This window comes from Acipenser ruthenus, chromosome 1, assembly GCF_902713425.1.
Source record: "Acipenser ruthenus chromosome 1, fAciRut3.2 maternal haplotype, whole genome shotgun sequence".
NCBI classification, from domain to species: Eukaryota; Metazoa; Chordata; class Actinopteri; order Acipenseriformes; family Acipenseridae; genus Acipenser; species Acipenser ruthenus.
This window is the reverse complement of record NC_081189.1, coordinates 71,240,622-71,256,089: the sequence shown is the minus strand read 5'-3', so window position 1 is coordinate 71,256,089 and position 15,468 is coordinate 71,240,622. Positions and strand designations below refer to the sequence as shown.

The 15,468-nt window shown below is 38.3% G+C and overlaps 1 protein-coding gene across 3 annotated transcripts in view; it reads right to left on the bottom strand.

The window, feature by feature from the left end:
• The window catches only part of LOC117421482 (FH2 domain-containing protein 1-like), a 43,329-nt gene that overhangs the window by 11,112 nt on the left and 16,749 nt on the right, over positions 1-15,468 (bottom strand). For all 3 annotated transcript variants that reach the window (XM_059028894.1, XM_059028891.1, XM_034035950.3), the window contains exons 2-3: positions 4,434-5,108; positions 1,319-1,380 (exon numbers count right to left, since the gene is read on the bottom strand). In XM_059028894.1, the coding sequence (XP_058884877.1) occupies positions 1,319-1,380; positions 4,434-4,928 (557 nt within the window). In that variant the 5' untranslated portion in view covers positions 4,929-5,108. The remainder of the gene's footprint in view (positions 1-1,318; positions 1,381-4,433; positions 5,109-15,468) is intronic.

The following is a 15,468-nucleotide window of genomic DNA, read 5'->3' as shown; positions in this document are numbered from 1 at the left end:
AATGAGATTATAATTGCATTGATGATAAATGTATCAAAAACACAGTGAAGAATCCTTCTGTAAGCCTACTATAAGTTTGCTTTAGGAATTATTTTTTAATTGAAGGCAAATTTAAGGAAAACATTCAAAACCAACAAAAGACCAGAATGTTTGACGTTAGCTGGAATACCCATATTATAGAGAGAACCTGGGTTTATTATTCACAGCAACCCTACATCATGTCTGGCCATTATCCTAGGTTGGACCAAAATATGAACCCCCCAAAGCATCAGGTGTATGTTGGAGGTATTGACCAGGCCCAATCCCTCACTTGCTGCACATGCAATGCCCCTAAGGAGTGGTTGCTCCTGAACCTATACCCCATTGGGGTTTTTAGAGCATTTTATTACCAGATAACCCACCTGCATTGCATCAACCAATCACATGTAAGAGGTTCAATTCAGGGGGAATCCGGGGTTCTGTAAAATGCTCTACAAATCCACTTGTGACTCATCCCAGGAGGGTGCAGGTTGATCAAATCAACCCCTTAGTCAAATAGGAATTAAAAAGGACAAGTCTATTTAAATGAACATCAAAGAATGTCTGGAAATCATTACAATACATTGCATTTGTGTAATCAATCAAAAGCAGTGGCAACGGTGATAAATCATGTGCTGTTCATTTGGCTTAAACGCCAGGTTTCCTGATGACTTTTGTAAAAGAATCATACTGGCGTTCACTGGATTAGAAACACAGATATAACCAGAGCTTTATGTATCTGAACTAATCAACTTAAGGAAAGCATCACGTCTAAAATATAAATAGGATGGAGAGCACATTTATGCTTAGCTGTTCAATAGTAAATTATTCAGCTGGTGTCATCCTGCAGCATGGCAGCCTGATTCCAGACCACCAAGGGAGATCTAATCTAACTAGTGATCAAACTCAGAGCTGATGGGACAGGGCTCTCAGGTCAGCTGCTGTTCCACACCCAGGTCTATCAGTTTGCTGAACATACAGTTGTTATGAAATAATTAAACGCACACTACTGTACTAGAAAAACATGGGCTGGCAAAAGCAAATACTGAACAATTGAGATTGACTGTTTTATTGTTGAAAACATGGGCTGTGTTGGACATGTAAAATAATGGTCCATAGTTATTAAGCTTGATCAAATTGATAAATGCTACTCTTATTCACTCATTTCGAAAATACCACTTATCACCTCTATTAAACCTGCTCAATAGTATCTATTTAATAAAAAGTTGAACTCACTAAGTTGGATCTTTATTATTCATATTTTCTCATTCAAATATGAGATTGATTTTAATATACTTACTTTTTGAATTGTTTGAGAAATATGCCCACATTCATACTTCTCTTGGAGTCCAGAATACTGACCTGTAAATTAAAGGGGAACAGAAATTAGATGAAATGAAACCAGAGCAATATTAATGCCACGATACAGGGTGTACTGAGAATGCAGCGATCAAAATGGAATCAAACGTATTAAGTGTGCCACAAGCTGATCCCCAAAAACTTGTTAGATGTTTCACTTGGGTTTTGCAGGCTACAAAGGCTCATAACTGCCAGCGTTGTGCTTTAAAAACATGCAAAGCTTGCTGTTTGCACTGTTGTAGTATTTTTATGTTTTTATGATTTAGTAAACATGTAAACATTTATTTTTCATTTATTTATTTTGTACTGAAATGATTACCGGTAGGTATGAGACATTTAAACTACAGTATACTGTAAATAAAGTGATCCTTTAAATAAATAAATAAATATTGCTTGTTCTCAATGAGGCTGTCCAATGAGGCTGCCCTTCTTGCAGCTATCTTTGTTGGGAGAGGAGCTACTCTTTATTATTAATGCTTCATTAGATCACAGGAGGAAAGATGATACACAGATCTATTGTGCTGTTCATGACAAAGGAATTCCATATCATGCGTTTACTGTTACTGTATATTATAGAGCTACACAGTTGCTGTAGACCTATACTCAATTCTCAAAAATTGAAGTGACCCAATTATTTTGGTTTCAGAACTAATTAGAGGGCATTATATCAATTTGAGTTCACTTTACTTGATATAATTCAGTTAAATACTGTTACGTGACAAGCTTTGTGTCCCAGGAGATTAACCAAAACCTGAGAAAAAAACTCAAATAGGTCAACCAAACTTGGCTTGACTTAAGACTTTTATTATTTTATTTAAGTAATCTTCATATAAGTTGTTAACATTGCTCTAGGTTTATGTTGCGTTCATAATCAAGCGTATTATCAGTCATTGTAAATGTGATCTGAACCAAGCCAATATAAAAAAAAAACAGGGACTGGAAATTAATTCTGGTCATTAGTAAACTGATAGAACCGCATAAGTCTGAGCACGCTGAATAAGACAACACGACTTTCAACCTCAGTTTTTCAACCTATGTAAATATCATACAAATGCTGGTGCTGTTTGTTTTTTCGGGCTTTCTGTACAGAGAGTGAGGGAATATGAGAAGGGGCCAAATATGGCTGTAGGGGATTTAACCCATCCCACTGGCAACACAATTTCTTTGCTCATAACAATATCAGGACATCTCTCTGTGTATTCTGGGAACGGGACTGCTATTTGCAGTAGGAGTGGCCTGTTATTCTCTGTCCTTGTAAAGGAAACTGTCTCCACCTGGTTCCATTAGCAGGCCTGAGAATACATATATTACATCATTGGCTTTGTTTCTTATCTGGTGCACCAGTTCTTTATAAAGACTACACTGTGGTAAACTGGGTGGTTCCAATCTGTTTTTGAGAGGATACTACCTTATAAAAGTTTACTATAGTAAAAGCAAAGCAAAGTGTAATAAGGCGCAGTGAAAGCGTGGTGAAGAATTGCTAGGTATCGCAAAACATACAATTAAACACATCAGGATTAATAAATGCATAGTACTACCATGGGAAAAGCCTGGTAAAACTGCAAAAAACACCATATACCAAAATACCTTTTATGAGGGTTAGTCCACAACATAAATAATACCATCACAATACTGATTTTACACCTGCAGCTGTAGCTGGGGTGTTGCTAAACCCATACTGGTTTCTTCAGTTGATTACTTGCAGGGACTCTGGAGTTTGCATTGACTTGTTCCATAAAGTGCTCAGGCATACCCCTGTAATAAATTGACTTGTGGGCCTAAATAACACAGCTGTATTAAAACCGGTAAACCAGCATCAATCACAGACCTCTTTCCATAGTATGTTTTCTTGTACTAAGTTATATTTATGAGGGGGGCAAAAAGCATACTGCGTGCCTTGTATATAAAGCACAACCTGTAACAACTCTTCTAACATTTTTTAAAAGGCTGTGCTTTTTACACAGAAAACCAGCAGGAAAAAGAAAGCTTTATTAAGACCCGCCAACTAATTTACAACTAACTGCCATCCAATCCAGTGATTAGAACCATGACCTCGCATTAATCTATGTGCAGGTACACCAGTCACAGATCTGTTTTAGCTGGCGTTTGCGCACCACTGTATTTGTATTGTAGGACATCTAGTGTTTTTTTTTTTTTTTTTATTACCAATGAATATATGGCTCTTCGCCCAGAAACCAGGGACACTGTTGTGTTTCTTTTTACTTTCATAAGTGAGGACCTGAGGAGATTAAATCTGCCTGCAGTTTATATGCAGTTTTATTTTGATGCTTGTTTTCTGGGAATGAGTCCAAGAGGGTAGAGATTGCTGCTGTGCTGCCAGGGCTGAGACGGTTTTCACAGTAGTTAGTAAAGTCATGCACACCTGAATGTTAACAATGGAAAGACCCACAAGAGGACGCACACCAAAATATCTCAGCTAAGACTCTTTATTCCCCCGCCTCCCCTTGCATTTTTATTTTGAAGACTAAGCTTTCCATTTGTCTTCAAAAATGTTACAGGAAGCAGAAAATCTCCCTTCCACATTCCTGGGTATGAAGGGATTAATAGTGCCCCATTTCCACCACTGTCACACATATGAATACGATCTAGGTATCGCCGATCACTTCTGAATTACTTACGTCCCCTCTGGCATTACATCAAGTGGAAAAATATAAAAAGTACATCTGACTCTGACTCAAGAGCAACAGAAACACGAGAACATGCTAAAGGTGGGAAAAACATCACCTCGAACGAAAGTACTACAGATAATTACAAGGTTTCGTTTACATGGTTGCTAGAAGGCTGTCTGGGAAGATCTGCATTTATCCTCTCAAAATACATTGAGGGGAAAAATAAATAACTTCCCCATTCTCAATGTCTAAACACAATAACATCAGCATTTTATGAACTAGTTTAGAGGCTCGTCCTACGGTAGCACACCATCAAAACATTTTTTGAATGTTCCTAATTTTGATATGTAACTGCCTCACCCAGTAACCTATTCCATAAATGCACAACTTTGTGTTTTTCAATGACAACACCCTGATTCCTCTCACCTCTTCCTTTGTTTCCGTAAATGAAGCCCGAGAGCCTCTGGCATTCTGTCCGCCGGCAGCGGCTGTGGATCTGGCTTCATCCTGCTGGCCGAACAGCTCCTCCACGGTCTTGGCGTCAATCTGGTAGGTGTGCCGCCGAGCTGCCAGCGTCCAGATGTTGGGTTTGCCGCGGACCTGCTCTTCGGGGATGGTCTTCCAGAAGAAGCTCCGGACACGTTTCTTCTTATGATTGCCCTGAGTGTTGTTCCCCTGACCCGGGGGAGGGGGTGGGGGCGGAGGGGGGACCCCTGGGGGAGGCGGTGGTGGAGGAGGGGGAGGTACAAGAACAGGAGGAGGAGGAGGAGGAGGAGGAGGAGGAGGAGGTGGGCCTTCTGGGGAACTCTCAGAGACAGGGGTGGATGCAGGCAGGTGCCCAGGCATCAATCCAGTTGCAGCAGATTCTTCATCCTGGTGTTCTTTATCATTGACCAAAGACAGGCAATTCATAACATGCATTTTATTGCCCACCAAAAAAAGGGCTGGCTGAAGGAGGGGAGGGGGCTGGGAGAGAGAGGGGGTTTACAGGTGCAGAGAACTCCCTTCAACATGCAGTCCTGGCAGTCACTCCAGCAGCTGTGCTTGTGAGGGGCTCCTATTCAACTTCCCATGCGCCTGGTCCTGGAACATCTCAGTGAACTGCAGCAAAGACAAACAAAAATGTTTACAAGGGAGGATGCCACAGTGATGCATGGTGTCCAATATGCTCAATGTGTTTGAGAAACTGACTAAACAAAGGGAGATTTTAAAATGCAAGCAGTGCCCTTCAACACATGAATATTCATTAACACAAATCAGTTTCAAATAACAAAAGGCCCAATGTGAAAACATCTCATGCGGTCAACAATCATAATATTAATTTGTGCATTTATACAAACATTCCTTTGAATATGGATAAAACATGTACAATTTGTATTAAATGGGCAGTTAACATTAATTGAAATTATGTTTGTGTTGAATACACATAAATACACTCGGATGGACTATGCAAACAGCTGAACTTTCTCACAACTATAGTATGTATTAAGTGTAAGCAGTACACCCGAACACTTGAATTAGTGTTGCGTTACTATTAGAAGAATTATGTCTAAATCTGAAGACATGCAAAATTAATGGAAACATTTTTATGAATGAGAAATGAGGGATTTATTTTTCAAATTACACCTGATGATACACACTACTGTACAAGTGTGGGGACAGTATAAGGACGTAGAGCAGAGCGACTGGGTTTTATGTCAAGACCAAACATTGTTAAAACTCAAATTCTTTGTGTCAAGGTCAAAGAACAAAACCGATGAGATGATAGTGCTCTGTTGACCAAACAAAGGATTAAATAACGCTGACACACCTTATATCAAACAGCCAACATACAGGCTGTAGTGACAATCACATCAGTTGTTAATGCCAGTTCTCTGGGGAGTCAAGGAGTTACATGATATCACCATCTGTTTACTTACCTATAGTGCACTGCATCTGTTACTATGAGTGGACTTTCAGAACCTTATTGTAGTTACCTTTTTTAATTTTAAACATGTTAAGTGATAATTCTGCCTCTGCAGTAGAGCTCTCTGTATCAAATACAGACTAATGTATTATTCTGTTTAAGCAGGGACCTATCTGTTTTATAAGTAGAGAACAAACTGGGTATACAGCCCTGCCTGACCCAGTATCTCTTTTTTTTTTTTTTAAATAGTTTGTACCACAGACAGGGCACATCCCTGGCTTTATTGAAATTCATATTGGTAGGAAGTCCGGATTTTAATGCATATTTTTACTGTAGATGTAAACAAGGAACGTTTTTTACTTTCTTGCACAAGACACATTTTTACGCTTTTATAAGAATTCAAGAAATCACCCTCCTTGCTCCAGAAACACATTGAATCAATATACACTACTTAAATGGCATCCCCTAGTAACTTATTCTGTTGTGAGAAATCATTTTTTTAATTGCCACACCATTTGTTTTACTCCACAGCCCCCTGCTCAGGTTCTTTTCCAGTCGTGTTACTTGGGAAAGTTTTGTGAGTGTAGTTTTGGATGTCTCCTGTGAAGCCCAGACTTCCCTCTCTATCTAATTGATGTCTCGACTCTCTAACTCACACTGGCTGCTCTTCAGGATACTTCCTGCAAAAGGATTATAACCACAGTTGTAATCCCTATGAAGTACCTTGTTTTGTTTCCTGCTGTGTTTTAGTGCTGGTCAACCCCAGGATCACGAGATATTCTTTTAGTTTTGTTCTTTGGGGAAGATAAACCCTGTTCCAGTTTTTCATGACATTATCAGAATGATTTTTTCTGCAGACAAACTCTACAGATCTGACTTCTTTGGACTAAATCTAGTGCAAAGAGAAAGGGTCCGCTACATCCAGATAGTTATTTTGTTTCACGTGGAGGTGCAGGGACAAAAGAACAATTAATTGATAAAGAATGACCCGCACTCTCCACTAAAAAAACTATCCAAACACAAACATACAGGGTTTATATACACGTGGTGTATATATCGTTAATTCGGAGATGGCCACATTCTGCACAGGGTTTTAGTGGGATGGGACTATAACCCCATCCATGCTGCCAAACAATAACAAAGAAAACATTGTTTTTTTTTTTTTTAAATAAACACAAAATACATTTAAATCATACAACACATTAAATCACCCATTTAAATAAACAAACAATACATTTTAAATCATAGTACATTCCTAATAAACCCCAAGCAACACACCACATTTATCAGCAGGGCTTTTGGTTGGAAAAACAGCCCCAAGGTTACGCCATTTGTTTTTCTTTTTCTCTGTGGAACTTTAGACTGGCATCTAAAGAAATCGTCAAGTAAGGGGCTACAGGCTATGTCTTGAAGACACATCTGTCGGTTGTTTGAGTCCCACATGGACCTTTGTGACACCTTGATGTGGCTGTTGCCATTCAAAACCTATTGAATCTATTAACCCGTGTATAAAAGATGTGATACTCACTCATGTTTGTTCATGTTGAAAAAAACTCTTGATGCCCAATACCAAATTTGTTCAATAAAAAAGCCCCATCATTGATCTTTTGGTTGGACAGACCCTTGAACAACAATACTATATCCTTCAACAACTTGAATTTGTCTTTCCAACATCCATATGCATTTTGCTCAGTAAATTCATTGGCCTACACAGCTCACAATTCAACACAATGTTCTACTTTTTAAGAGCTCATAATATGTAAGATTATAATAATTTGCTAAAGACCATCTTTTGCTAAGAATTCTGTCTGGGGCCTATGCCATTATTCAACAAGTACTCTCTATTCCCCTACACAGTTCCATGTTAAAAATAGCAAACATTTGCATCTGAAACAGCTTTAGCACGTACAGACCCTGACACCCCTGAATCAAACACATGTACAAAGCAGTGCCAACCTGTCCTGTCAGCATGGGCAGATTAAACTGTTATACGTAAAGAACATTTTCACAGCATATAAAAAAAAATAAAGATTTTACAATGTGATTTGGAATAAGAAAAACACTTCTGAGTAATTAGATCAGAACAAGAACTGGCACTTCCTTGTAATGCCAATGACGATTAATCCCCAATGCCCTGATGAGATGTTTTACAAAAACAGAAAATCACACCATGCAACACCTAGCTGAGGAAGCCACGCCCAGTAAGGCAAGCATTTGCCATCTCTATAGATCTCTGGTTAAAAGTAAGAATGCGCTATTGTTCCAGCAACATATGACAAAATAAAAATGTTAACACAAAGACCTTTGATCCTTTGCTGCCGTTTAAAATGTGTCTCTGCGGTCAAAGCAAGACATCAGATTTCAAAGAGCAGACAGCACTCCAAGGCATATTTGTGTGAATCCTGGCTGTCATGCAGACATTTATTCAATTCAGAAAACATTTCATGCAGCAAAATAATTCCTTTCGAAAACCATAAAGCTTCATGTTAGTACCGGAAGCTCAGTGGCTTGAAGACTCTGGGCCTTTATTTGGATTGCAAAAAAGAACAGACAAATGAATCTGATCAGAACAGTTCTTGCATAACCTACACAAAGATTACATTTTGTCTTTAAAAGCATCGCATACAATTTATTAATTTTATTCAATAGTGGGGTACAGTAGTACCTTACCATAATACCGACTTAGGTTAGCTTGGTGCTTTAGACCACTATTGATTTTGTGGGGCAATAGTCCCAGGGGGAAAGGTCACGGCAGGGTTGTAATGGTACGTCATCAAAGTAAATTCCCTTCACAACAGCATGTAGCTCTGTGGGACTGCAATGCTGCAACAAGTGTTGTGGTCTGCTGCTGTGTCAAATAATGTGAAAGTTACATTACTTTCCTGGTGAATCTCAGCGATCTCACTGAATTTCACAGGTGGGGGGGGGGGGGGGGGGGTTCAGATGTTTCATAATAACTGAGTTACGCCCTCTAACCCGCCCTAACAAAATGGAGAACTGGTTCATTGCTTGGGATTTCAGGGATCTGTGGAAACAAGAAGCTCAATAGAAGTGTTTTGTGTTCACAAAACAAGTTTTCTAGTCACACCTTTCACTGATAAATTATAAATGAGGATGCAATGGTCTAAAGCCAGAATCGTGCACTAAGCCAGTAGAGATCTTAATTCAGATCTGCTTTCCTAAACCTGAGAGCTTTAGTTTAATCACTTACTGTACAGCAGGCTGCATTTTCAAAGCAATGTCCAAACAGGTTTTGGACACCAATAACTGGTAATGACAGACTTGTTGATGGATTACCCATTTGGAAATTTGTCTCATAATGAATTCTTAATATTAATTACAGGAAGCGCAGCATGCAATTTCTACTCAAGCTCTCTATGTGCAAAGACTTTTTACATATTTTTTTCATTATTCCCCCATTCTCCAATTGGCAGCAAAACACCAAGTTCCCTAAGCACCATTACATAGACTAATACTACCTTGGGCAACACAGCATCAAATCATCAGCTGTTTCCCTCTCTACTATATCAAACACTCTGCACTGCAATTCTTCTGTTACAAACCTCTATTACCTCAATCTCATTAAAAGTATTGATATACTTCACCAGTTGTGTTTTCTCCTTGCACTGCATGCCTAGTATCACTGTCTCCAAGACAAAGTAGTTAACAGGCTTCATAAAATGCTTTTCTTATTAAGTCTTGTCCTTTACATCAATAAGGCCCCTTTAGGTACAGTATTATTCAGTGCGTTATATCTAGGTGATGAATAATATCTGGTACTGACTTTATTATTCTGCAATACCTTGATAAACAATCAGAGAAAAACTTTGGCACGCCACGGCAAGATTATTTAATTTGCCAAAATCACACATTTATTTTTGCAGCCGTGTTGCTATACAAAAAGCATACCACCACAAAATGCCCTTTCCCATGATTAATGCTGGAAATACAAATTTCTGCCTTACAGGAGCAAATTACTGGCAGAAATCAGAGTCCACTAATGATAAACTGGGCTTCTTCATTGTGAGGCCTTACTTGCCATTGAAATCCCAATAGAGCACAATTTTGTGTCTTGCTGGCATCTGCTTCTGTTTTTCCCTAAGTGTATTTTTGTAATACCCAAATTCAATGCTCGTTAAAAACAAATTAAGCTCTGCTAAGATTAAGATCTTCAGCTTTTCTTATCTGCTTTTTCTATGCTCTACCATGTCTTGCCTCTCTTAAAGATGACATACTCATATGTTAAAGCCTAGAAGAGTACAGTAGATAGGATCTTAATGACAACAGAATACCAAAATCGTGCTTGCGAAGTTAAGCAACATTTAGCGGCTCTCACTCATACTAAACAGCAAGGATTTTTTATTACTAATTGCAAACATACAAACCATAATAGACATGCACATGAGATCCAGAATACTAACCTTAAGTAAGAGAGTAATTACATGTACCTGTTTTATACAGGTGTATCCCATCATTTAAAAACCCTCTGACTAGAGAAGGTGGGTGATTCTAAGCATACTAAAATACAGTTAAATAATCAGATGTGCAACCCTATTGAAGTATAATGTACCTATCAGTGCCAAGCTATTATATGTGAATACATGCTAGAAGTTATCACCAGGGTAATTCCAAGCACCAAAATACAAAATGCTTTCTGCTCCATAGTCTCAATAAATGTGAACAAGTCACTATAGGAGCATAACATGAATAGATTAAATAGATGTTTCAGGATTACTGTCATTTGTTTATATCTTTTCCCTTGGAATTCCCCCAGAATACTTTTACTAGTCATTGCTTTCTGTTTGAGCAGTAATGCATAAAGGAGATGTTGACATTTTAGTTCCTCTTCTGGTCAGGATGGCGAAATAAAATCCTGCCACACCTCCAGATAGGAACACCTTTCTCAAATCCATCCATTATCTGTAATCAATCCACCTAGCCAGCATGTCTTTGGACTCTGGGAAGAAACAAGAGTACCTGGAGAAAACCCACCTGAACACGGGGAGAACATGCAAACTCCACACAGACAGACCGCTGAGGCCAGAATCGAACCCAGGACCCTGGAGCTGTGAGGCAGCACCGTGCCACCATGCCGCCCCCTTTCTCAAATACTGAGTAAAAGGTTGACACTGTTCAAATAAACATCCTGAAAAAGGCATGACCACGTGAATTCAAGACAGATTTAAAGCTGTTATTTTCTAGGCTACAGATCAAATGTTTTTGCTTGACGGGATAAATCGTCAAGGGGTTTCTGCAAGCCTGGGTTCTGTATTACTAGAAAATGATGTCATCATGCACTCCATTCTCAGATCTGAGATCCTCAGGGCCTATATTCAAATTATATTTAAATCTACATAGTTAAATAGTACATAGTCTAGTCAGAACACAGATACATAACATTCAAATTCAATGTCAAAGCAGCATAGTGAGTACAGCACACTACTGCAGATGACCTGAAAGAGTAGCAAGAGAAAAAGTAATTTGCAAAGAGGAAGAGGGTGCTTGGAAGCAAGCATATGGTTCTATAAAATAGGGATACAACTCCATTCTTGAAATTGCCATCAAGCTTAAAGATATGATTTGAATACTGAAGACCTCTTTTTCAAAATGCAGGTTAGTTCCAGACAGATGTGGGGTGTGGCAGGATCTTTTTTCACCATCCTGACCAGAACAGGAACTAAAGTGTGAAAATCTCCTTTACGCATTAGTGCTTGAACAGAAAGCAATGCATAATAAGAGTATTTTGTGGCAAATCCAAGGGAAAAGTTAATTAATTATTACAACAATTAGAAAATGTTTTGCTTTGTGAAACACAGATTTTATAAACAAAAAAAAAACTGCTGGTACTGTTTCAATTCTACAAATACAGAACACTACATATAGTTAGGAAACACTGATTAAGCAAACCAAAACGTTTTAAATGTTTTTTTTATTAACTTTAAACCTGCATGACAATGAAAAAAGTACATGTTTTCCCCATAATGAGATATGACATTTACAGTATATAAAAAATAGCTCATAGCAAATATTTAGGGGTTATATAATTAGGTCTATAGTCCACTGAATGTATTTTGCACATGTACAAAGTCCATTCTATAGTTAAAATTGAGCATACATTGCTCATTTCCAGACAGTTTATAGCCAGGTTGGTGATAGATATCTTTATTAGTGACATTCAGAGTCACGTGTACTTTGTACTTACATTGTAAGTGTTCTGTCTATTAGATGGAGTGCTTTCAAAAAGGAAAAGAATCAAGATGACAATATTTAAGTTCTACTTAATAGAAGTTCAATAAAATTAATAGGATCTTTTTTTTTCCCCTCATTCTACACACTGCTGCACACCACACCCCTGATTTGACATGCAGTCTCACAGAACGGTTTGGCCATATAGCAACACATGCATGATCTCTCTCAACAGGGCATTAAACATTAAACATCTGAAATTAGCATCAGTTGTTCTCTATAAAGTACCAAAAAAAGCTGACATCAAATATCTTCAAATGAATAATTCAGGGGGTTAATTTATGTCATACATAGTTTTCTCTTGCTACTCAGTATTAGCAGGTGGTTTTTAATTTACTACTGTGGTAAATGATTGTTGAATATGGCCCTAAAACCTGAAAAGGCTCAAACGTCCATGTGGATGGAACCCATGATGTAATCCAGGGTATGACAATATGGGTCCTATTCACAAAACTTTAACTTGCGAGTTATTTATTTACTGTTCAGATAAATACTACATTTGGTATTCAGGGCATTGTAACATTGATATATAGTTCAAGAATGACATCATTAAAGAAAGGTCTTTAAATAACTCTGCCTAACATCTTTGCGAATGAGGTTAATCCTCCTCCGCTCATCCATAGCTGTGGTACAACATCCGTGTTAAACCCACAGTATAGTTAATCCTATACGTCCTTGTCCAGTCAAGTTTGCCAGCTCCACCACCACAATTTAAGAGGGAAAGACAAGCAGGCAAAAATGATGAAATTTTCTTTTTTTAAAATGTCTGTATAAATGTGAAACTAATGGACATCACTGGAAAAACTACAGCTACAAGCTCTTAGCTGTGTTCCTGTATCACAGCGGAGTTCTGTCTTGCATAATGATGCAGTCACTGTGTAAATAACAGGTAATTCTACAGACAAAAGTCCGATCTATAGTAATTCTTGAAAAAAATAAGGTATCGAATTTTCCGTTGTAAACTCCAGTGAGAAAGAAAACTTTCCTACATGGCTGTCAATTATTTCTAACAGTATGCATCTTGGAATTATTTTCTCTGCTGCAGAAAGGTTTTAATTTAACTAAGTACTTTACTAATAGTTGCGAGATTATGCTACTCTCTTTAGTTTAGTTTAAGATGGAATTCCTAAATTCAGTCAACAAAGGGTTACTTTTTTATTTTTTTTGGTTTTCTTTCTTTTTTTTTTTTTTTTTACTATTTAATCCTGTCTGTCACCATTACTGTTTTTTACCCTTGAGAGGTAGGCCTCTTCAGAAAAGTAACCGTATCCTTCCAATTATTGAAAGCTTCACATTTCCTTAAAAATGTGTCTTCCACTTTTACCCTGCTTAGAATTTGTTCTTAAAACCTCTTGTACAGACCTGCCACTTCAAAGTTTTGAGGGGCTTTGTCACGTCTCATTGTATGCCCCTCCAATTGTCATTTTCATGCTTTACACTGTTAAACCAGTAAAGCAAACACAATGCTGCACCTGTTCAGCAGACTCACAGCTGCTACAGAGAGAGAGAGATAATACAAGCTTGCATGAACTGTAAATTACAATGGAGTTATTTATGAACAGTGTACAAAATACAATTCCCTTTGAGAAATCCTTTAAATGTCATTTAATTTAATTCCCATGGTGAATAAACAAACAGAGCCATCTTGCATTTTTGTTTCATTTTTGTTTCAGTCTTCACCCAAATGAAAATAAAATTTAAGATCCAGTAAAAAACATGAATGAAAGATGTTAAAAATCATACAAAAGGGTAAAAGGGTGAAAGGGTGGTGCTGCTACATGAACTTTGCAAGCAGTCATTATTGCCAGCTTTAATAAAGATACTGTCAGCACCTGACATCCTTCATTCTTTCAGGCAGGGTTAAGCAGATAATTAAGATTCTGTGAATCACAATACAAATTGTCCACATAGTGCATAGCATTAAGGTGATATAAACACTGAGAAAAACTACAGATGTATTAGTCCAGTTTTATCTTTCTGTAAAAAAAAAATGAAGCCAAAATGCTGTCAACTGGACTAAGATGGTTTTATTATTGTGTGTTTTATTGTTTGGTTGTGTTATTGAAGGAAGAGAACAACTGGAAGAACCAACATGTCATCCTGTCAAAACCATGACAAATTAAAAAATAAATGGGGCATAGCCAGTTGCATTACTATATGCAAATTCACTCCTAACTTACAACAATAGTCGATCCTAATGCCTGAATGCAGAATAGTGGTGGTTTTGTAGTGTGCACAAATAAGTAATTTACCATTAGCCAAGCAGTCACATTATCACACAGTATGGCTTCAGCAGCTTTGGTTCCGGCTTATTTAAATAAGTTACAAAATAAAAGGAAAGGAAAGGTTAAATGCTTTTCAGACAGTCGGTACTGGGTATGCATCCAAACAACTAAAACCAAAGGGCCATTCCACTCATTCTCACACTTAGAATGCGAGCGTCACTCTGTGCAAATCTGTATTATGTAATCTGCTGGGGGTCCAGCTCTTGCCTTGAAGTCATCAAGGTTGCAGCCCTAGCCCTCCCACACTGCTTTAAACTCTTTGAGCTGCTTGTGCCTTCAGGCTATGATGAGTTCCATTCTGAATTCACTTTTCTTTTCTTGGTGTTCATGCTGGATTGACAGCGCTGGAAACCAGTGTCCTCCTTTTTTCCCACACACAGCAGGGCTAGCATTAAGGCAATGTGAGTGTCTCCAAACTGCCCCGTGGGTCTGCCTCTAGCCTGCCCTGGAGGCAGGTCCGGCGCAAGGATTTTTGCCGCCCTAGGCAAACGAAATTTTGCTGCCCTCCCTTTTCACTTTTATATATATTATGTATAAATATATTGTAATGAACCACTGTGTTGGAAGTGAAACAAGACTCAGGGAGACCAGATGGGATTCCAAATTTGCTGCTTTTAATAACTGCACTAAATAAAATAACAGTGACTTCCTGTTTGGGCCGGGGTTCACACCCAATCAGTAAATAAAAATAACTCCCTCGCTGTCTCTGCTCTTCCTCTCACTTTCCTCTTCTCTTTCTTTCCTCCAACACTCTCACTTCTCACGCTCTCGTTCTCTATTCTTCCGACTCACTCTGGGCTCTTTCACTGCTTCACAGATAGGCACTCACTTTCAGCGTGGCTATCCTCTATTTTAATAACCTGTTGCTAATAAACGCAAAAGGTCCTGGCAGCCGTTCTGAAGGAGAGATGCAGTGGTGCTATCTATAAAAAGCTCCTCAAAACATCTACAGTAGGAATGTTTGGTTTTGAGGGCCAGTTCTTTCATGAGATTTTTGTACACCCCCTGTTCCCGTCTGTTTTTT